This window comes from Leptonychotes weddellii, chromosome 3 (assembly GCF_054177405.1).
Source record: "Leptonychotes weddellii isolate Sample4059 chromosome 3, ASM5417740v2, whole genome shotgun sequence".
NCBI lineage: Eukaryota > Metazoa > Chordata > Mammalia > Carnivora > Phocidae > Leptonychotes > Leptonychotes weddellii.
The window spans coordinates 11425234-11450358 of NC_138371.1; the positions used below are offsets into that span (position 1 = coordinate 11425234).

General features: G+C 35.6%; 1 protein-coding gene across 1 annotated transcript in view; it reads right to left on the bottom strand.

The window, feature by feature from the left end:
* Positions 1–7081: 7081 nt before the first annotated feature.
* The window catches only part of NYAP2 (neuronal tyrosine-phosphorylated phosphoinositide-3-kinase adaptor 2), a 256862-nt gene continuing 238818 nt past the window's right edge, over positions 7082–25125 (bottom strand). The window contains exon 7 of the mRNA XM_081813497.1: positions 7082–12557. Within this exon, the coding sequence (XP_081669623.1) occupies positions 12330–12557 (228 nt within the window). The 3' untranslated portion in view covers positions 7082–12329. The remainder of the gene's footprint in view (positions 12558–25125) is intronic.

The following is a 25125-nucleotide window of genomic DNA, read 5'->3' on the forward strand; positions in this document are numbered from 1 at the left end:
CTTAAAATAGGCTATGGACTTCAGGGTTTTCTAGAAATCTGAATCATAATTTTTTGAGATGGTTGATAAAGTGGCTCCAATCTCTTAACTATATATTGTTTATCTATGAAATTCTGTGAGTACTGATGCTTATACAAATTGGGGAAGGGTGATTTTTAAGGAAAAAAATATACAAAATTATGAATTCCATAATTCATGTGAAAATGTACCACTAAGCCTAAAGTAAATGTACATCCAACCTAACTTCTTCTTAACCAGATCCCAAAATTCCCACAACCACTCCAATGACTCCAAATTAAGGCAAAACAGGATGGAAGATACATTAAAATAGAAAAGGCATTACTCTGAACTGACTAGTCAAATGACCCACATTTTGCAAATTTTACAAATCATATGACCATGTGAACATATTACTAGGGTCTGTCCCGGCATCCTAGAGTAGCTTCTACATGTGTGCAGCATAAAATTTAAGCTTCAATAGCTTCACATTAAACCACCTCTGATGATCAACCTAACTATAATTTACTAAGATCCTAATAAATTCTATTGGATTGCCTTTTATTTGTATTGTTAGTTTTCATTAAATGTTTGATGATTCTTGGTTTTCTGCACACATTCATTGAGAGGTAGGTTGATCAGTTTAGGGAAGTGGCATGGACATTCTTTTTACTAGATCTATATACTCTTAAACTCTACCCATGCCTTTAGTTTTTAGATAGTGCAGGTGATATGCTTTATACAGTCTGGCATATAAACACCACCGTGCCTACATAAAGTGGCCCCTGCCTCTCTCCCTGACCTCATCTTTAGTGTATCTGTGGCCAGTGGGGTTCCTCAACACATGAAAGCCCATTCCATCTCAGAGCCTTGACAATCCCTCAAATATCTGAAACCCTCCTCCAGGTCTTTGCATAGCTGACTATTCATTGTTTCCATCTCCACTCACCTCTTCAGATTTAGTGAATAATACATTTATAAACTAGAAAGAGGAAGCTCTGAAGAGTCATCAGAAAATGTCAAGGCCAAAAATTTTTGCCTTGCTTGCTGCTCTGTACTGACCTTATTCATTTTTATGCCTTGAGTTGCTGTCTTGCTTGCCTTTCTAAATTGCTCTGATCAAGTTCCCCACTGGGCTTTTCTGCAGAATCCTGATATTAATTTGAAAGAAGGCCACACATTTAAATAAAAATGAGGACAACTTTTCTCAAAGTTTCCACCCAGGAGCCTTTGAGAGGAATTGTACTTTTCCCAAAACTAAATAGTCCTAAACTTATTTTTTAGCTTTATGATATCCCTGTTCTTGTGTCTTTACCAGAAAACTCCTTACCTTTGTCTAAGGGGTCTGTCATCCTCTTCATCCTCCATTTGTTTCAAGCTCTGCCTTATTTATTGCCTGTTGCAATATTTGAAGGTAGGTACTTGTCTCTCTCACCCAGTGCATACAATCATTTGAACTTGAGATCTTTGATGTATAACACTGGAGTCTGAGAGAAGGCAAGGACTTATAGAATGATATTGGTTCAATGGGTTTCTGGAACCAAGTAGAACTGTTTGGAACTTGGACAATGTAATTGGTATTATAAGTTAGGGGAAGTCAAAAATTTTCTAGAATAGGACAAACATTTTTTTTTTTTTAAATGTGGGTTTTATTTATTTATTTTTTTTAAGATTTTATTTATTTGACACAGAGAGAGAGAGCGAGAGAGGGAACACAAGCAGGGGGAATGGGAGAGGGAGAAGCAGGCTCTCTGCCGAGCAGGGAGCCCTATGTGGGGCTCGATCCCAGGACCCTGGGATCATGACCTGAGCCGAAGGCAGACGCTTAACGACTGAGCCAGCAGGCGCCCCATAGAATAGGACAAACATTTAATCTCGATAAAATCTAGAGGATCCTCAGGCAAGTAGACTATTTTGATACTATCAGGGATGTCTAATCAACTCTGAGGTGGTTTCAGTAGTTTGTATGACTTTCCTCAGAATCTTTCCATTGTAAAAGGAGAAATGTATATTTACTAAGGAATCAATATATCCATATGTGTAATCTCTGACACAAAGGTATCAAATCCCAAGGGAATGAGGAGAGCGGGCATAAAAAGCTTCCTGTAGCAGAAACAATGTACATCTTCTGGTCTCAGAGCAAGCTCCCTTCAGCCATTCAAATACTTCTGAATTTTGCCACATCTGAGTATCACCAGAACACCATACCTTGTAATCCTCAAGTTCTGAGTGAGGGGGCTTAACTTGGTGCGACCAACTTCAACCTCAGCATGACTGATCATATCAATTGTGTAAACTCTAAAAGGAGTAGCGTTGTCATTTCATTTGTTCACAACCAAATCCCCGTCATGGGTAATAATGGCTGACATATAAGCACTCAAGAAATATTTATGCAGTGAATCAAATCAAGTATTTTAATATGCTAACTTTATATTTTAATATACAAAAAGTTCTTAACTATTAAAATAATAACAAATGCTTTTTTTTTTCCCTATCCCAGTGTCATGAGTAACACCTTTCAAGGACCCTTGTGATGAAATATTGCTTAGGAATCAAGTATTGAGGTGTCATTGTCCTGTGGGGGGGTGCATTTTAACAGATACTCTTCTATTCTCTCTCTACTTCTCTCTCACTCTCCCATGCTCTCACTTTCCACCATCTCCTCTCTCTCTCTCCATTATAAATATGGTATCATCCAGTGTCTACCCTGAAGAAAGACTAACAGAATTTGGATAGATATACTACCTAAAACAAAGTAAGCCTTGTTAAGCCAATATGTCCTTTTTTTTTTTTTTTTTTAACATAGCTGAGAAGGTACTTTGAAACATATCAAGAAACTTAATTCAATATAGTGTGGCAATAATAGTTACCCTAAGGAAAATGTACCAGAAAAAATCAATTTAAAAGCCAATTCACTGTTTGACCTTAGTGAATTCATTTGACCTTCATTGCAACCAGTTAAAAGATTGGTAGGAAATGATCAAGTTCAAGTGGTACCTTCCCTCCATCTAAAAGCCTAAAGTCCCCTACACTGGGCTGTAACTATGAAGTTTGTTCTGTTGTAGGGAATATACTGCCTCTTTGGTGTTAAATATGTGAATCTAAGTTAAATGGATTAATTCCTTTCATGGTACATGATACAGCATAGTGTTTGCAAAGTATCAAACTGACAAAAAGTAATTTAAATAAGAGGCTGTGTTGCATTTGTTTTGGAATCAGGGAAGCCTGGCTTGAGTTTCCAGGATCTGTAACTACTATATGTATAAGTTTAGAAAACTTTTGTAAACTTCAATTACTTTATGTAGAAAATGAAGATAATCGGGCGCCTGGGTGGCTCAGTTGGTTAAGCGACTGCCTTCGGCTCAGGTCATGATCCTGGAGTCCCGGGATCGAGTCCCGCATCGGGCTCCCGGCTCGGCGGGGAGCCTGCTTCTCCCTCTGACCCTATCTCCTCTCATGCTGTTTCTCTCTCTCTCAAATAAATAAATAAAATCTTTATAGAAAATGAAGATAATCATAGAGTTGAGGTAAAAATTAAGTAAAACATATTAAAAACATTTCAGTGTCTAGCATGGAATAAACCATAAATCAGTCATTATTAGTACCATTATTGGTGATATTCCTATTATGATAAATTTTAAACTTAAAGTTAGTAATGACATAGGGCATCACTGTATGCATTTTGTGACTTAAATCATTCCTGACTGCTTTTATTTCATGTCCTAATCTTTTTTTTTTCCTTCTTATAGTTCTCACACATAGCTAACACAGGTTATCTTGCTATATTTTATGCATGAATAAAAGCAGTTTTAATTTATTTTGCAACAAAAGAGAATTTAAATAAATATGTAAATGGGTAGATACAAATCATAACTACATAAATAATATACATATTTACAGTAATCTTGGCCTATGAATTATAAAATGTTACAAGATCTCATTAATTCCTGTTTTATGGTGATGGAAGAGAGGAAGGAGGAGTAGACAGCGTGCATAGCCTTTGGCCTGTTACTGTCTACAAAGTGGTAGGTGTACAGGAGGACTTCAATGAGTGTTTGTTGAATAAATCTGTAAATGAAGCCAGCGAATATTATTTAATACTTTCATGTGCAGAGCAATGGGCCAGGCACCTTGGGGAATAAAGGATTTACAACAAGCAAACCTAGCTCCCCTTTCTGAAACTTACCATATAGTATTAGAAGACAAACTCTATAAATAAATAAACAAATAAATAAATAAATATTAGAAACAGATGGCATTTTAATGGAGATTCAAACAGCACAGTGTGTTTGTATGTGCTAGGGGTGGAAATGGATTTTTGAGTGGCAGACATCAATTCCAACCTGAGGGATATCTGACAGATGCCTAGTACTATTACTAACAATGAAGATTCTGAGTAGCACCCAGACACTAATTTCTAAGCAATGTCTAGAATAATTTTTCATTCAATTATGGGCTACCTGGGCAAAGGAACGCTATATGCAGTCAACACCATAGTTATAAAGACACACGCAACACCCCCGAGCTGCTCTAGCATAATCCTGGGGCACCTGGGTGTCTCAGTTGCTTAACGGTCCAACTCTTGATTTTGGTTCAGGTCATGACCTCAGGGTCGTGAGATTGAGCCCCGCATCGGGCTCTGTGCTAATGTGGAGTCTGCTTAAGATTCTCTCTCTCCTTCTCCTTCTGCCCTTCCCCAACCCCCAGCCTCGCTCTCTTCCTCAAAAAAAAAAATTTTTTTTAATAACTAAATAAGTAAAAAACAATGTAACCCTGTTCTCATAGAATATTGACCGCTTCAGAGGACAGATGGGTACCCAATCACACAGAATTGATTCAACCAAAAGCTGAAACTTTCTTCCCACACTAGCACGGTTTGCCATGAGGTGCCTATAAATAACTGTGGAGTAAGGATATGAAACAATGCATTTTTGTATTTGGTCCTGTGGATAAAACAGTGTTTCTGCTGAACATGACACAATTTCCAATGTGTGAGACACGGGTGAAGGTGATTCTCTAATATAGTTTTCTTGGTACCAACTTCAGATTCTAATCATATGGGAGGTTGTAGGGAAGGAAGCAGAAAGGATAAAAAGAAGAGGAGGAGGAGATTGTGAAGGAAGAGAAGGAAAAGCTGTCCAGTCCTGAAACCCAAGCTGATAAAATCAGAATCTGTAGGAGTGGGGCCCAGGCATCAGTAATAGATAAAATAGCCTGAGAGGAATATAATGTTCTGCCATGGTTGAAAACCAAACCAGGGCAAGGATCAGGGACAATGCTTCTCAAACCTTACTGAGCATAAGAATCATCTGCATGGTTTGCTGAAACAGATCCATGAGCGCCAGCCCCAAAGAGTCACATGTCTTGGCTCCAAAGATCCATCCAGGATGGAGCTTAAGGTTTTGCATTTCTAACCAGTCTCAAGATAATTCGATGTTGTCCACCTGTGAAGTACCATCTGAGTATCAGTGCTCAAGAGTATGGTACCAAAGGCTCCTTGAAAATAGGCAGAAAAGCGAGTCACCTAGGAGTTGTTTGTCGCTCAGTAGATGGTCTATGGACAGGCAGCACCAGCATCTCCTGGGATCTTCTAGAGATGCCAAACCTCAGACTCTGATGAATCAGAACTTGTATGTTGTTACCACGATCTGCAGGTGATAGGCATTTCGTTAAAGTTTGAGAAGTACCTCTCTAATTCTCAATTTTGACCCCTTTGGAGTCACTTGAGCACTTGCAAAATCTCACAAGGCCTGTGACTAACCCCAGGAGGCTTTGTGGACAGGAGGAGTTTTTAGAAATTGCCAGCAGGGCTCTTCTGTGCAGAAAAGTTTGAAAAGCACAACTCTAGAGGACATGATTTGAGGTGATATTGTACAAATTTTTCCATAAACTTCTCTTTTTCCAATCTCCTAGTCTGTCACATTTTATTAATAGATATTCATTTGTACATGTTAATAAAAATCCTCTCAAATACTAATGGCCATCAGAGGATGGCCATTGTTTTTTCAGTCATTCCCATCTTAGTGTTAACATAATTAGATTCTGAGATCAAAAAGCTGGGAACAAGTGAGTCTTACTTGGAACTGGGAGAAGAGAAGAGATGATATGGATTAGAAGCATTGTCCCTGATCATTGCCCTGGTTTGGTTTTCAACCATGGCAGAACATTATATTCCTCTCAGGCTATTTTATCTATTGCTGATGCCTGGGCCCCACTCCTACATCTTATCATGAGCTGAGATGGATGGAAGCATGAAACATTGACTATGTGAAAGGTGATTATTTCTTGTTCAACCCGGAAGTAGAGTGCCCACAGAGCACTGAGTGGCTGGAGGAGGGGCTAAATGGTGGGAATAAATTGGATTTCTTTTAAGAAATGCCCATGAAAAGAATTTGAGGAATTATAAAATTATAAGAAATTACACTGAAATCGGGCATGTGGCAGAAGATGTAAGTGGTGATGAAGTAGCCATTAGAAACCATTACTGGAGACTCTATTATCACACATGCACTTTTTTTGTGAGCTGGCTGAGCTCCAGAACCTCGTTTTATATATTTCAAGTGCTCAATGATGTTTTGGTTATGGATACCCCAGTAATGTTATCCATACTAACTTGCTCCCTATTTAAACTGGATCAATTCCAGATCAGTTCCAGAGGTATGACTGAATAAATGAACATGGCAAATACCCACCCAATAAACATTTCGTCTGCATACACAGGTCTAAGATGGCTGGATTTTTTTGTTTTCCTTTAATGCCTCCAGAATACTTGAGATACATGCTGAGTCATTTAATTGGAATTAGGAGCATATTGAAGAAAGAAAAGTGTCACGTTTCCTCGTATTTAGTGGCTCATCTGTTTAGGGCAGAAGCCAAGTGGTGATTGAGGACAACTGAGGGTCACATAACAAAATTGAAGCATCCAGGTCCTCGCTATTCACCCGTGCATGTTTGCTACAATACATGTCATGTCAGAGATCACTTCCGAAGTTGAAACGTGTGTGCTTTTCTCTGAAAGGTTCTTGCTAATCTTGTTTCTTAGCGAATAAATACAGCAATGGCAAAAGTCAACTAATTTAAACTATTGCTTTTATTATAATTACACGGGAGCACAAATAAATAAGCACAAAAGTATTGTAAAATATTGCCAATGCACTAAAGAAAACAAATTGTTTTCAAACAACATCTGGTTACTTCAGTAGTATCAAAGTACATTTATAATTACATATTACCTAAAAAAATCAAGTACAAAAATTAAGAGAAATTAAAACATCAGTGTTTACATTATTATGTATATAGAAATGGCTAACAACACGTGAATAGAGAAATCTGTTAGCTAATGCTTATTTGCACAAATTTTCAGGCACATGCCTGACATTTTTAATGAGTTATGAAAAATGTAATATGACATTCAGATTCTTAGATACGGTAAACATATTATGTTGGAATGGATGTTAAATGGTTTCTTTTAAAAACCCTGTCTTTTAAAAATGTAGTGCCATTATCCACTAAAAAACATATTATTTTATATCATTTCTTCAATAGCTATTTGTTTTAATTTCTTGAAAAGAGCAAGAAAGTAAACATACAATTGCTAAATACGTAAACACATTTTTAGTGCAAGATAACAAGACCTGTGACTTTACTGTGCTTTGTTTTTTATAATCACAGTGCACTTTACACCAATTGCTACACTATAAATGTTAACTCAAGGAGTTCCCAACAAAAGAAGTGCATACTAAACATTTTCATATATATTATATACAGTATGTATACTGTATGTGGGTGTATTCACATGTAAATGTGGATGTTTTTAGGGTGGGCAACCCAGTCATATTTGGGAACAATTGAACACTTCAAAAAGATCTTCATCTATATTTGATTGAGATTAAATCCAACACTATTTCTGTAAAGGTGTTTCCCCTTAAATTTGAAACTTTGTAATATTTAAAGGGAAATGTAATCAGGATTTTTTTTTTTCAGGTTACACGCATTTTGCTACAATGTAATTGACCCAAATATCAAAGGGTTTGAAATCAATCCAAACAACAAGCCACAATGTTCAAGTCCAACACGGCAAACGTGTTATCCTTTTACTGAGTTACGTAGACAGCAGTACATATGCTATGTGTACATATAGAATCTTATACATAAACATATTTTATACTTAGACATTAACTTCAATATGTTTTAGTATTTTATTTTGACTGTACACTTGATCTGGAAAAAAAGAGAGAATACCATATATAAACACATAAGAGATGTCAAACACGTGATATTGTATAGCTGCTTAGAAATAATTGGCTTTGTTTTGAAATTTTAATGATTGCATAATTAAGCTCCTTGAAGGCAGGGACCATAGCTTTTTGAATATTTAATTCCAATGCTTCACAGAATTTTGAAAAACAACTAATAGATAAGTTTCTCAACAATGAACTGTTAATAATAAATTAATAAATTGTCCACATTCTACAATTAGCTATCTATTCTCCCATTGAGGGAAGATGTAGTGAGTTAATCTTAAATATTATAGGTACTGTTTTTCTTCAGTTCCATTTAAATTGGGGGCACAGTGAAGTAGGATTTGTTATTCTATTGTACTTCTATTCCTTTGAAAGGGTAAACTGTCTCTCATCTCAGATTACCTACTGCTTAAATCACAGGATTTTTTTTTTTTTAATTTCATAGGTAGCCATAACTAGCTTACAAGTTCTTTTCTATTTCAGGGAAGTGAATCACTTTAACATATAAGCGATTAAAATTGCATGGTTAATGTGCATTGTTCTGATGTCTTATTTAGTTAGTTAAAACACTAACCTGAAAGTGTTTAGTTTTATTGACTTGATTCCTAAATTTGCTCAAAGAGTCAAATCAAATTATATGTGGGGATGAGGCCTAAGCCAGAGTGTAGTAAGAAAAATGTTTCTCTATTCTCTAGAAGCATTCAAGAAAACGATCTGGAACCTCCATGTCTGAAGTCCCAGTGTCATGATTTTGAAAAGGGAAGTTGTATCTCCTTGTATCCAGACAATTTCCATATATTGGAATGTGTATATTCTTTAAAATTACAAAGGTGAACCTCTTAATGTTTTGTTTTGCTTCACTTTCCCAAATATTTTGTATGGGTGATCATTAACCTTCACTTACACAAACTGATCACTCACTCCAGACATGCTCCCACGGCATGAATACGGGGAAAGGGACAGCAGTGTTCACATGAACACCTACCGTAACAGCTCAGAAGGTGCTGGCTTCTGGCACTGAACAGAAATGCAGGATCTCCCTCCCATCCATTCTAAAGAAATTTGTCTCTTGTGTGCTAAGAAGTTTTTCCCGTAGAAAAGCATCTTGCTGACAGCCAATAAAATTCTGTTTCTGTAAAAGCTGTCAGGAAAAGACCATTTCTCATACATATGGGCTCTTCGCACCTGATAACCATGCCATGATACCATTTGTTCTTTGGCACTGATAAAAAATATGGGCTTTATCTTTCCAGAGTGTTCTGTCAACGGAATGTTTTATCATCCGACCAAATTCACAACTGACGTGTCCTGATTGACTGCCCCCAGAGAATAAGCTGATTTTTCTCCTTTATCCTAATGACCTTTTCTCCATATAAAGAAACACAACACAAAAAGAAAATGAATGATAGAATGGAACTCACCACGTGGGTGAAGCTGCAACAAACAGTGGGTCAGGCACCCAAGAATCGTTATTGAGTCAAACATCAGTGAAGCTGCTTTCTCAGATCTTTCAGTGACTCCCCATTGAAAGGAAGATTTGGAGAAATTAAACAGAAATGGTTGCCTAAGGTCAGATTTTCAAACAAGCTGCCTTCTCAGAAAATAACTTGCTTGAAAAAAAGAGTGCATGAAACCTGGCAGCAACATGAGTTTGGCAGAACAAATGGGAATGACTGAATCCAACACAAGTCATTTCAGTACCTCTGTTTCCTTCTTGACAAGTGGCCAGCATTAAAAAATACCTTCTGCCTCATTCAGAGAGATATGGGAAAAGATTGGCATCTGAAAAACACACTTAGATATGTTACTGAAATATAAATTTCAAAGGAATTATCCAATCATTACCATACTGAGCTTGAATATACATATACATACACCCAGATCATCATAAAGATGCTGAGAATTGATGTCTTCTACCCGATTGACTGACTCGAGTATATGTAGTCATAGGAAGTTAAATCAGGGTAGCATCCTGGGTCCTAAGCACGTTCTATTTCCATTCTGATTTTATCTTAATACATCTTCATCACTCTTAGATTGGTACTCCATTGATTGTTGGGTTTGAAACATAATCTCTAACCAGTGAAATATGGCAGTAGGATTTACTTAAGCTACTTAAGATCTCTCCATGATTTCCTGTACTTGTGATCCTTCTTCTTCTCCTTCTTCTTCTTCTTCTCCTTCTTCTTCTTCTTCTTCTTCTTCTTCTTCTTCTTCTTCTTCTTCTTCTTCTTCTTCTTCTTCTTCTTCTTTTTAACCACCTCAGTTACACAAGCAAAACCTAAAACCTCAGTAAACGTTTTATGTATACAGTTCTCCTGCTGAATACTCATTCACGCAAAAACGACAGATACACATGCTCCCACTTACCCTTTTTCCTTATTCTTTCAGAATTCTAACTGGACATCAAAATATACATTGATTATAAAAGATTAAAAAATTATTTTATAACATTTCAAAGGCTTGAAAGGAACTATTACTGATAAAGCATCACTAGGTTTTTAGCAATAGAGATTACAAAAATCCCCTCACTCCTTTATATTTGGTTTTATCGAGCAGCACTGTACTATTGCTGTCAAAACCCTTACAAGGAAAACCACTATGACAATAACTTCAAACACATACCTTTTCTCTCAGAAATATAATACTAAATTGATTGTTAAAGAAGAATCACATACTGTCAACTTTAGGAAGCATAAATAGTAATTTAAATATACAAAATATATGAGATAGTTTCCTTTTTATCCATCCGTGGCAATATTTATATGTAACTAACAAGTTATTCTTAAAAGATATATAGGAATTTGTTTAACTTAAACTTTACCACCACATAAAATCGAAGCCACCCCATCCATCCCCTAGCCCCTGCATTTCCTGTTTCTTCCTTGAAACAAAATAAAATAAACAAGCGGTCATAATTCTTTGGTCATGGTGTCAGAATCAGTAAGAATGGATGTGATGGTCCTGCACAGAAGATTACGACCCAAAAATGTGGTGATAACTAGTTTGAAAAACTTAAGAAATTCTAATTCATTAATGGACCTAAATTTTGCAAAAGATTGGCGTTTAGTGTACTAAAATATGTAAACGTATCTGTCTGAATATTTATTTCTCATTTTTTAGGGGAAACAAACATACACGTGAAAAGTTACTTAAAAATAGTGATGGCAGGTTATAAAGCCACACCACTTTCTTGAAAGCAGTCGTGCTATTTAGCTTTCGATTCCTTGTTCCTTCCATTGTCACAGTGAACCCTGGTCTCCTCCAATCAGATCCATGATGCAAGGACACACGTCCTGAAAGTCATTTCTGAAGGAAATGTTTTCTGCTGGGATATCCAAATGTATCCTAATAACTTTCTCTGGAGTCTGACTAACCATTGCTTAGTATAAACAAGACAATATTGAAGAGAAATTCTTATAAAGCCAATGTAGCAAAAATATTGGTGTTGATGTAATGTGGACATCCAAATTATGCATCGCATTTGTATTCATTTCCCGTCAAACCCTTAAAAACTTACAAAGCAACAGATGTTCTTAACGAATATGATACTTGACTTCTACATTACTAGCACCAGGTCATATATTATGTGATTGAACATGATTTACAGCTGTGAGCTCTCATACAGAAGCCAAATGTGGACAGAAAAAAAAAATAACATATTAAATGCAAAAATTAATAATAAAAGGCATCAAGGGATTACATATAAAAGAGATAACAAACCAGTTAATACCGAAATTATATCATCTAGTAAAACTCTTGATATTTCTGTAATTTATATACGTATAATGTGTATTATTTCAGGTGTCACCCATAAACTAGTAAAATATTTACATCTTAATATCTTTTGGATTCAAAATAATCCGGGATAAATAAGTGTCTTAATTGCAAATTAATGTATACAATTAATATACATTTTATCAAGAACTTGCCATGAGTAGGCACAGCTTCCCGTGGGCTTTCCAGGGAAGCATTGGCATTGGCATTCCATTCCGACAGAGAAGATATGTAACAGTTACTTATCACATGACTGCGTTGACCTCCCTCTTCGTGTAAAGTGATGTGGAGCTCCCGCCGTCCTGTGCACAGTTATATGGCAGTATCCCAGAACACCGTTTGCTGCTTAGAATAGGGTGGAGGGCTGTACTTCTTTGCCCCTGTGTTCTTCTTCCAGCTGGGCAGGATAGGCATGCTATCCTGTTTGCAAAGCCCCTTTTCCGTTTTCTGTCTAGCTTTTATTTCCTTGCACAAGCAACGCTTTTTCTCAATCATCTCAAGCATTGTATGGTCTCCATGAAACCACGGCATGCATGCCACCTAGCAAAAAAGAAAGAGTGAATACAGAAGCAAAAAATGGAATGAAAGCAATTTCTTTTTTTTTTTTTTTTTTTTGCACCGTGCTAGTAGTTGTTTTGAAAAATGTCAGCTGTTTATCTTTGTAATTCTTACAAAGTGAAATTAAAGTATGGGAACTATAAATAAATTCTGTACTTAGGTAAACTTTGTGACATATTCAAACAATTATTTGGGCAAGAATATTTTTCCAATATGTTTCAGGAGCTCACAATATGGAAACGACCCTTTCTTTTTTTAAAGCAATTTGCCTAGTATTTACCTATTACTTTTACGTTAACCTCATTGTCTTATAGGTCCCAATGTATCTAAGTTCAATTACCGGAACTACTTTTCAGGAGATCTCAGATGAATGTGGTCAGTTTTGAAGAATTTAAAGACCATTTTTGTTCTTGAAATAAAACTTGGGTTTGTTTATAAAAAGCATATGAATTAAGGCTTTTCATAATTCTTCTACCAAAATGACTTTGCATGCATCTAATGCTTGGAATTTAAATGTTTAAATAATTTTTTGTAAAGAAATTCTTCTATATTTTTTGATACTTCAGCAAATTAAGTTAGAATCACTAGCTTCTGCCATCATACTGACCCAGGCCCCAATTAATTCCAGCATTTTAGAAAAGCAGATTCATCAGGTCAATTATGTATCAGGAGATGATTTCAGAGCTGATTATATACTGAAGTATATTTCTGGACAGATGAACACTGATCCCAGGTATATGTGATCATGTCCCCTAATAACTGTTCTTTAGAAGAGAACTATAGAGTTGAGTCTCACACAAGGACAGCAATGTGATTGGGCCATGAACCCAGCATGAGGAAGCTTCCATTTAATTGTCTAAGCAAATCTACTCTTCGACTTTAAGGGTTAAATAGCTCATTTGGAGTCTCTGAATTAGATGTTACAATTTTAGTATAAAAATCAGAGCAAATACTTAAATAACGTTTACTCTATACCAGATCCCATTCTAAGTACTTTGCATAGTTTATTAAACTCACAACGATGATGCTCTGAAATAAGTACTATTTATTAATGCAAAATGATGAGTTAAATGAGATTTAGAGAGATTTAGTAACTTGCTTAAGCTTACAGAGCCAGCAAATGGCAGAGTCGGGATTGGATCCCGACAATCATTTCTAACACTGTGCTTTTAACAACTATTCCATACTGACTTTCAGTGTATATGTAGATGTGGAAAGGATTGAGAAGATAAATTAGTACAACACCCTCAATATATAGATGAGGAAGCTAAAACTTCAAGAAATTACATATGTTGCCCAAAGCCAGGCAAGTAAGTTTCTGGACTTGAACAAAGCAAGATTGACATTCTCATGATTCCTAACCCTTTATGGAGGGGGTCTAGAGCTAGAAGACAAGAATTCAAAACCTGGATGTGTCAAATTTCTCCCAGTCACTGCACTTCTTGGTTTCTTTATCTGAATAACTGAATTGGTAATATCTCAATTTCAGTAGTTGGTGTAAGGATTAAATTGGATGATGAAAGTGAAGTCATTTTTCAAAACACTAAACCACTGCCCAACTATTATTATTGTAATACTGACAAATACCTAGGAGTTTTCAATACCTGCTCTCTGTCACACATGTGCAAAGAGCTCTGTATATGTTACATTAAATCCTCCCAGCCACCCTGAAAGCTTGGATGTATCTATATGGTACAAGTAGGAAAGCAGTCTCAGAAAGCTTAAGAAACTAGATCAAGGTCACAGCTTACTACATGTAATACAGACCTCTATCAAACTCAGATCTGTCTGACTCCAAAGTGAGTATTCTTTCTACTACATCTCCTGATTATTATCTAGAAATTATAGTAATAGTTATGCTACCATTTCCAGACAGTACTCAAGAAATCCAAATATATTCATGGCTTTATGAGAGAATAAATAGTGTGTATTAAATAAATCCAAATCAGTATTTTGGACTTGGAGTCCAGAAGATGGCACTCTTAGATTAATATTTTGTATGTGCCTAACTTGATATAAAGTTCCTTGAGAAAAATGAGCTGTGTTTTATGGCCACCAGTGTTTGGTTTTTAAATGAAATTCTAGATAGTTGTTAAATTATTCAAAAAACCAATAGGCTTTTGTCCCAACAGAACATCGCCAAAGTGGCTCAGAAATTTTTCAAAAGATTTCTAATATTTTATAACTCGATAATCCATGCAATAAAAATACAGTAAGTCTATTTTGGTGGAAATAGAAGCAAAATTTATTGAGTGACTATAAACTCTTAAAATGGATTTATAACATAGAATTCCCAGAGGGCATGCCCCAAATTTTTTCCACCAGCAGCCCCAACATGCAGAACAGAGTCATTAAGCTCTCGATATAAGTTTTATGAATGAATAGACGCCACCATCATTGAACAGTTTTTGTTAACTCTTAGAAAGCTCACCAGATCATTTTCTTTTAGTAAAATCTCACTGGATTTTACACATTCCAGCAAAATTGCAAAACCTCCAACCTTCTTTCAGGTAAGATATGTACAGCATCACTTTGATATTTGCATTGTATTTACTTTTCCACACAAATCTTTTATCATTTGTTACTTAATTTTCTTTACTATTTAAGAGTGAGAATCAGCACATGTCACTGCAAAATAATAATTCTCCTAGATTGCTCTAACAACAGTATCTCCAATATATTTCATAATACTCATTACATTTCTGGTATGTAAAACTGCATTACTATAAGTGTGTATTTTCTGACAATTAGAAGTTTGTACTATATAAATGTGTCAATTTAAGAATAATCCATTCTTGGGGCGCCTGGGCGGCTCAGTTGGTTGGACAACTGCCTTCGGCTCGGGTCGTGATCCTGGAGTCCCGGGATCGAGTCCCGCATCGGGCTCCCTGCTCGGCGGGGAGTCTGCTTCTCCCTCTGACCCTCCTCCCTCTCGTGCTCTCTGTCTCTCATTCTCTCTCTCTCGAATAAATAAATAAAATCTTTAAAAAAAAAAAAAAAGAATAATCCATTCTTTAAAAAAATCTAAAAAATAAAAGTTTAAGAATAAAGAGTTATAAAGTATGATTTCCATATTCTTTACATTTTTATTTTAAAATAATTAAATATCCACTTGATTGATATAATGGTTTAAATATTAATAGAAGAAAATCAACCTCTTTTTTTCAGAATGCTTATAATATTAAACTATTTCGGTGGTCAATACAAATTCTGTGAGAAAGCGTTAGTCAATACATGAATGATGGCTAGATAGTCTAAGAGAATTTAAATACAGGTTATTAGAAAATAGCCAATTCAAAAATTTTTAAATTTCAATATTTTAATAAATCTGTTGAAGAGTGCTATAGAGTCATCTCATATTAAGCTATTATTGAACCTTTTTTTCTCATTTAAGAAACCCAAGAAAGTTATTACTATATTAAGATGAGATAAATCCTTTTTGAAAGTGATTCATTTTTGGGGAAGACAAATCTACTTCCCATGTTTACTTTTATATAGCATGTGTTTTTCTTTTTTTTTTTTTTAAGATTTTATTTATTCATGAGAGACAGAGAGAGAGAGAGGCAGAGGGAGAAGCAGGCTCCCAAGGAGCAGGGAGCCCGATGTGGAACTTGATCCCAGGACTCTGGGATCATGACCTGAGCCGAAGGCAGATCCTTAACTATCTGAGCCACCCAGGCGCCCTAGCATGTGTTTTTCAATATTTCTATCTGGAAGGTGCATGCTCTCTTTAATTCCCAGAATTAAACTCCAACGTTACCCACTATGGCCATTTACATGGCAGAATCTCTCTCCCTAAAACAAGTCTAAAAATTACATTTCACTCTGACAGTAAGATGCTTCAATTTATTACTTTGTACATAACAAATAAGATATTAAGCAATTATATGACGTGTGTTAAGAATACTACCCATAAAATATTTCATGACTTCGCTGCGTTTTTGTTTTGTTTTGTTTTATCACCAAATTCTTCAAAGCTTTTTAAAATTTAGCTATAAAATTCCATTTCACCTCACCCCAGAGTTAAAAGAACTCTGGGATTTGATTTACAACAAGCATGCATTGGGAGACAATTGTAAGACAATTGTTCAATTGATATGAATACAGTTACATCTATTAGACAAGATTTTCATATTAACATGATTCAGCAGAGGTAATATTCTTTGCTAAAAGTTGATGAGGATAAAATCAAGTGAAGCTCTTCCTTAAGGTAAAACACAAATCCCCCATCCCTTATGTGCAGGCTCCACATAGTGACATCTTTCCAGAGAGTACAGTATAGAAAGGGGGAGGAGAGTAACTTAACAGCGAATAGCCTGGCAAACACTACCTACACACACCAAGTGATGGACAGTGATTAAGCGATGTTGATCATACGGACCCTGGATACGATATTATGAGAAAGGCACACTGCCTCTGTGTTCCTCCTCCCCATACCCTTTATATCAAACTAACCATGAGAAAAACACCAGACAAACCCAAATTGAGAAATACTCTACAAAATACCAGTGCAGAAATACTCAAAACTGTCAAGATCATCCAAAATATAAGGAAATTCTGAGAAACTATCACAGTCTAGTGAAGGCAAATGAGACATGATAACTGAAATTAACTAATGTGGTATCCTGGAAGGGATACTGAAACTAAGAAAATCCAAATAATGAATAGGCTTTAAAAATACTCTTTCAATATTGATTCATTGGTTGTGACAAATACAGTATGACAGTGTAAGATACTAACAAAAGGGGAAACTTGCTGTGGGGTATATAGGAACCCTCTGTGCCTTCTTTGCAGCCTCTCTGTAAATTTAAAACTATTCTAAAGTTCAAAAATATATTTTCAAAAATCACCTGAAGAGACTACATTCTTTCCAAATGCTAATCGTAACTTATCTTTCACTCTTTAGATGGAAGCAACATGGTATAATGGAAAGAGTTCAGGACTTGATTGGGATCCTCATTGTTACGTGACACTGAAAAGTTATGTATGTCTTTGAACTTGTATGCACTTCCTCTATACATTGTATATATATTGGTACATAATTCATATACACATAGTATATACATTTGCATATACTTCATATATATTTATGTATATTGTATATACTTTATGTATACATTATGTGTATTGCTACATATGTCATACTTTACATGGTTGTAGGAGGCAGTGAACTAAATAATGCTGGCAATTGGATTGAGAAACTGTAAAGTGCCAGACACTGCTAATGGTCTTAATTACTAATCCTTTAATACATGAAGAATAACATAAATGTCAAGGAGTCTTTAACTTACCTCAATCATTACTTTCTCTAGGAAATAAACTAAGTACTTCCCTATATTGAGTATATTTTATCCAAAGAACAAAGGAATGATAATACTGTTCAGTAATACATCTCCATACATTTTTTTAAATATTCAATTGCCAAAATATGTAAGCCATAAAGAGATAAAAATACTCTAAAATAAGCACTTCAACACTAGCATTTCAACACTAAAAATGACACCAGAATGAAGTTTATACAAGCAGGCATATCTCTATCCATTTGATTTTTGTACCTCATGAGTTAGCATGTAAAAAATATAATAATTTACCAAAGACTTAGGGGACAAAGCAATGTCGAGCAGGTGCCTTGTTGGCCTCAGAATTAAATTCAACTATTGTGAATAAGATTTAATTTCTTAAACAATAGACCTAATACCAATATTAATTTTCAGATGCTCCCGGGCAGGGGTGGGGGTGAGAATCTGTTCCAGGCTGTTCTCTCTGTGACAATTTCTCCACCCCTATAACCCACACTATGAGAAATCATTTCCAATGTGGTGAATATAAGATTTAATCTGGCTGAAAAAGAAATAAAAGTCACCAAATTTCTTTGAATTTTCTCTTTACCCTGCAGAAAATTTCTCCAGGAAAGCATGGATAGCATTAGTGGGGCAACAGGGAAGGGGAGGCATGAAGGCTGGCTGATGAGATTCGAGAAAGGAACGCTAAGTCTTCTGTTATTATGGGGGATAGCGAGTCTGCTATATCTGTGCAGTCCTCATCCTTAGGTGTCATGAGGGCGGCCAGAGGTGTAAGTGAAACTAACATTGAAACTCTTCTTCCTCTCACATGTAGTGGGCAAAGAGATTGGTACTTTAGTAACAAAACATACATAAAAAATAACATGTAAGTAACTGTGGCCTTTTTATGTAGATCATCAGGATAATGGACAGGAATTGGCAAAACACAACCCACTTCCCAAATACAGCCTACTGCCTGTTTTTGTACAGCCCATGAGCAAGAATTTTTGTTTCACGTTTTTAAGTTGTTGGAAAAAAAAAAAAAAACAAAAGGAGAATATTTTGTGATACATAAAATTATATGAAATTCAAATGTCAGTGTATACAAAGTTTTAACTGGCACACAGACATGGCTATTTGTGGACGTATTGTCTATGGCTGCTTTTAGGTTATAGAGTTACATAGTTGGGACAGAGATCACACATCGCACAAAGCCTAAAATATTTACTGTCTGCCGCCTTATAGAGAAAGTGTGATAATCTGCTATGTAAGTGGTCAATTAAGCCTTGAATTATGTATATTTTGGAACTGTCTAATAGAAGACCAAAAGGGATAATATTAATATTGATGCTATAAAAGTGTCTATAAAACAAGTCAAGAGCATTGATTCATATGTGCTCACATATTTTTCATATCAAGTTTGGCCCATTGGATTTGAAATCAGCTCTGACAATTAGTTTAAAGGAAATATTTGAGAATGTCAACTACACATTTTACAATTTCATCATCAGAAGGAATAAAAAGAATTTTGGAATTAAATAAAGTGGATTATCTGGTGTAAATTCTCTAGGTAAGGTTTTAATAACCTTGAAGTAGTCATCTGTGATGTGTTATTGTAGGAATTTGACTTCAATATAAAAGTTGTTTTGAGAACTTTAAAAAAAATTATTCTAGTGAATTATATTTGTTTCCTTCTTCTCCAAATATATTTTGGGAAGAAGATTTCAGCTTTACATAGTTTAGGCAACAATATAGGTCCTCAATAAACCTTCTGAAAGTGACATAACATAGAGATGGAAGGGTTATAATTACCTTCACTTGTTAGCAAATTCACTAATAAAGTTGCTTTATTTCTTATCAAATAACAAGTGATCAAGTCCATGTTACTTGATCCTTACACAGAAAACAAACAAACAAAAAACTTGTCTTTTTCTTTTTTTAAGATGATTTATTTATTTACTTATTTATTTATTTGAGAAAGAGAGAGAGATCGAGAGTGAGCATGATCTAGGGGAGGAGCAGAGGGAGAGGGTCAAGCAGACTCCCCACTGAGTGTGAAGCCTGAGGTGGGGATTTATCCCAAGGCCCTAAGATCAGGACCTGAGTCGAAATCAAGAGCCAGACCCTTAACCGACTGAGCCACCCAGGCGCCCCCCTGTCTTTTTTCCTTGAATGAGTAAATTTTGCTCCATGTATCTATTATAAAATAGTTGATATTTTTAAAGCATACAGAAGTGACCCAACATCATAATATTTTCTATGCTCAGTGTTTGAAAGGTACAGTCAAATAATCCATATGGCATTATAATTACTTATAAACACCATTTGTTCAACTTCCAAAAGTATAAATTCTAGGTCAGGAAGATGATTCTACACTAATTGATTTTTTTTCCTTTTTTTTTTTATGAAGGCCAAACTGAAGCTATTTGAACAGATAATACAAGCGTGCAATACCAAAAAAACCCAAAGTATGCAGTACCAAAAAAAAAAAAATAGGTAAAGTAAGTGTACAATACAAAAAAAACCAGGTAAGTGTGCAATACCAATAAAAGATATAATATGTGTGCCATATCAAACAATGGAGAATCTAAATATGCAATACAGAACATAATATAAGGTGAAATACCAAAAAAGTGGGCACTTTTCAATTTCATGGGCCTGGATTTGATCCCAAGGCTTTCAATCTCATTTCGGTAGTGTTGCCCAAGTTAGTTATTTTGTTTTCTTGCCTGAGTTATTATGGGAATTAAATATTCCTCATGTTATATTTTAATGCTATTATTTGAAACAATAGCAACTTTGGTATATCTTTAGCTTTTTTGATAGTTTTTTTTTTTTAAAGATTTTTTATTTATATGACAGAGAGACACAGCAAGAGAGGGAACACAAGCACGGGGAGCAGGAGAGGGAGAAGCAGGCTTCCCACGGAGCAGGGAGCCCGATGCGGGGCTCGATCCCAGGACCCTGGGACCATGACATGAGCCGAAGGCAGACGCGTAACGACTGAGCCACCCAGGCGCCCCTTTTTGATAGTTTTTTGCCTGTATTTTTTTTCCATCTTTAATTCTGATTTATTGATTGGGTGCTTCTTAAATTATTCCCTTGTACTCCTCTCTCATTCATCAACAACGTTGACTCAGAACCTATGCTTGATGAAAGAATTATTACACAAGTTAACAACTGAGGCATGGGGCGCCTGGGTGGCTCAGCTGGTTAAGCGACTGCCTTCGGCTCAGGTCATGATCCTGGAGTCCCCGGATCAAGTCCCGCATCGGGCTCCCTGCTCGGCAGGGAGCCTGCTTCTCCCTCTGACCCTCCCCCCTCTCATGTGCTCTCTGTCTCAAATAAATAAATAAAATCTTTAAAAAACAAACAAACAAACAAAAAAAAAAAACAACTGAGGCATGTACTGGAACTGTAGATTTTATTTCACATGCCTAAATTCCACTTTAAAATATAAATATATTGATAAAATGAGAGCAACATCTTGATTTCAGAGCTGCTTTTGAATGCAACATCATGGGCATACATTAACCACACCTTATTTTTATAGATCTAAAGATCCCTCTTCATGTATAAATTCTGATCAACTACTAGGCATATGAGAAACATCACATGTTGGTATTTCAAGCCATAGAAGCTATTTGTTTTTACATATTTGTGCTTGCTTACATGATCAATTATGTAAAACTCACTAATCAAAAAGATATAAAAATTGTAACTTAAGACAATTACATGGCTTTATGGTGACTAACATAATAAAATAAAATAAAATAAGTAAAGACAAAATAGAGCTTTAATGTTAATGTAGATTGCTCATTTTCTCTGCCTGAAAAATGAGGACAACAACCAACTCTTCAGTTTTATAGTGATGTCCTTTAATCACGACCAAGTCACAGGTCACATCCAAGGACAGAGGTTGATTTTAACTACCGTGAGACACAATGACAAGTATAACTGATCCCAAGCTCCTCTAATACACTGTGCATCTTTCTCAAATAATAACAATTCTATTTTTGTGTGTGTTTGATTTCCTATTTTCTTAAGAGACAGTATAAGACAGATGAAATGGATAACATGACCTGGTTTTACCACTTATTTGTTGTGAGATGTGGGATAAGTCACCGAACCTTCCTGAGGCCTTGTTTATCTGCGAAACGAAAATAATAAGACCTCAAGTATGTTGGAAGGAATGCAGGTGACGTAGCATCTATTACAAAGTGGGCACAAAAATATAAGCTCCTGGGGCGCCTGGGTGGCTCAGTCAGTTAACTGTCCAACTCTTGATTTCGGCTCAGGTCGTGATCTCAGGCTCGTGGGATCTAGCCTGCGTTGGGCTCCATGCTCAGCACGGAGTCTGCTTCTCTCCATCTCTCTGCTCCTCCCCCCCGCTATCTCTCTCTCTCTCTCAAATAAATAAATAAATCTTTAAAATTTATATATCTACAAGCTCATCTATCCCCAGTAGACTGTGAGCTCCTTGAAGACAGGAGCTCTGTTGTTAATCCTCATGTCCTTAGCCGTCAATACAATGGAAGTATGTATTAAGTGCTCATGCGATGCATGAATTAACAAACAGGTGACTGGAAGGGTAATGCTCTCTGAGTGCTTTCAGGAAAGGCACTTTGGATATTTTTGACTTAATAAATGATTTTATTTCACTTTGGTTCAGTTGAATTCAGCAATATCCTGAGTGTACAAGGTCAAAAAAATTATTTCCCACAATTTTTGAACCTCAGGAGGCATTCGGACCTCAAACTCAGCCCTCAATTCCAGGTGAGCCATGCCCTGGATGCTCTATAGTTGAGAGCATCTCTCTCAGACTCTGGGGTCTTTGAATCCTTGGGTCCTCAAGGATTCATATCCTTTGAATTGTGGGACCTCAGAATCCTTGAGCCTTTGGCTCAGGTTAAGTGATACACCTATGGTCCCTAAACCTTGGCATGCCCTTACCATCCCTTGGGAGCTTGTTAAAATGAACATTCTTAGTCACTATCCCCAGAGATTCTGCCTCTAGGTTCTGGTAAAGTGGGTCTCAGGCAACTGCATTCAAATGGTCCAAAAAGCATTTAATTCTCCTTCAGAAATGTTTCTCAAATCTGTCATCTACGTTTACATCTCCAGTGTCATGCTCTTCATTCGGCTACTGGACTCTAATGCAGCACTTATAATCCACCAGCCACACTCTGCCCAAGTGCTGTGAAGCCCCCATAAAACCATAGTACTCAATGGCTTCCCATTTCCTGCAGAAAGCAGTTCATGCTCCAGATCCATCACAAGTGAACTTCAACATTGTCTTTTCTGGCTAATTATTTTTCCCCACTGTTTACTTCATACTCCTGTCATACCAGGTTATCATAACTCACTCAACACCACAAGCACATTACTTGCTTCCATTCTTTAAATCAAGCTATTTTCTTATTCTGGAACTTACGTTACAGTCTTAGACACTTTTTTTCAAGACATGATAATAAAAAGAAATTATTCATTATGCATACCTTTTACTTTGCCGTTGTATTATAATTGCTCACATTTGGTTGGGTTTCATTTTTTAAATGCTGTAAGTAATATCTCAATACTTTATGACTTTTTCCTTCAGGAATCCACTCACACAGTAACACAAGTCAAGGGTCTGAACATTTTAAGGCTTTTGATGTAGATATAGCTTATTTGTCTTCCAGAAAAGTTAAACCATTTTCTGTTCCCATAAGCAGTGTGGGGTTCATATCGTGTTAGCACTGGTTATGTTACCAACAGACACAAGCAAGCAAACAAACAAAAAATCCTGTAAATGGTATGTATCTAGAAGAACCCTTTGATTTCTACATTTACTTGTATTAATAGTGAGTTGAATGGGCTTGAATATTTCCAAAATGTTTAATAACAGAACAGTTGATGTAGCCTGAGTTTATTCTTTTTTTCTCCCTAATGAGGTGGTAGTTTTACTTACTAATTTATACTTTTTAAATAAATTTGGGGAATTTATGTTTTATTTATCATAATAATTTCCAATGTTTGGCACTTTATAGTCATTTATGTTATTACAGACAGATGTTCCTAATTTTTACATAGTCAAATCAATTGTTTTTTTTTTTCAAAATGCCTCCATTTTTTATTCTTTGAAGTCCCTGCCTTTTCAATAATCAATAAATATATTTATATTTTTTAAGGCTTGCAAACTCTTTAATTCATCATTTACTATTTTGTTTGTACTTTTCCTTGTCACTGAAAATATGTTGCTTAGAAAGGGTAAATATATTTAATATGAAAAATGAAACAGAAAGTAAAACACTGAAAGGACAGATTTTACTTCTTAATCCTCCATGAGATAAGAATCTACTTTTATTTATTTCAAATATTTCATCAGCTGTTAAAGCACTATTTGTTAATCATCATGGTTGAGTCACATTTCAAATTTTAGAAGTAATTCTGTACTATAATCTCATTTTATGAGGTGATAGCTGGTGTGACATTGTTTGAATTACATGTATCAGTTCTACTTTAATGAAAATAATGTCCAAGTGAAAAAACTGTGCTTCCCATCTTGAAATTGCTCTGATGGAACCATTATCTTCTTGAACCATAAATCTATATGCATACTCACATACACACCTAATCAGTCCTTTGCATAAAAAAAAATACTGTTTCATTTTCCAGCTTCAGATGATGCATATTTTGGACAAATGTTGTCTTCCAGGTTGCAATTTATTGTAACAGTCTTCTTAAGTGTTTCACTTAGGAAAATATTTAACAATTATGTCTTAAAAAATCATTATAGTTCATTAAAAGAAAATAAAAATGTTTTGAAGACTGTTTAGAAGTCTATCATTAAGCAAATACACATGCACACATAATATATACTCATACATTTCAGATATATTCATGAACATATGTAAGCATATATATAAAAATATGTACCATACATTAGTGTACATATGTATTTGAATATATTTGCGTATATGTGTATATGTCATACATCTATGATTAAATTATCGAAAATTTCTAGAGATCTCCTGCTTATCACGTTGTTCAAAAAATATAATTCTGAAAGTTTTGCTAAAGGAATATAAGTGTCAGTATTATTACCGAGGAAAAAAATAATGGTCTGCAGCTAATAAAATCTCATATCGAGATTATTGATTGATCTCAAGGAATATCAAAATATTCTTGAATGCTTTTACAAAGGTTCTAAAATAAGTGAGGAAGTTATATTCACCTTCGATCAAGTGACTTTGCGATGAAGGACTGTCACAGTCTAAGGAACACCA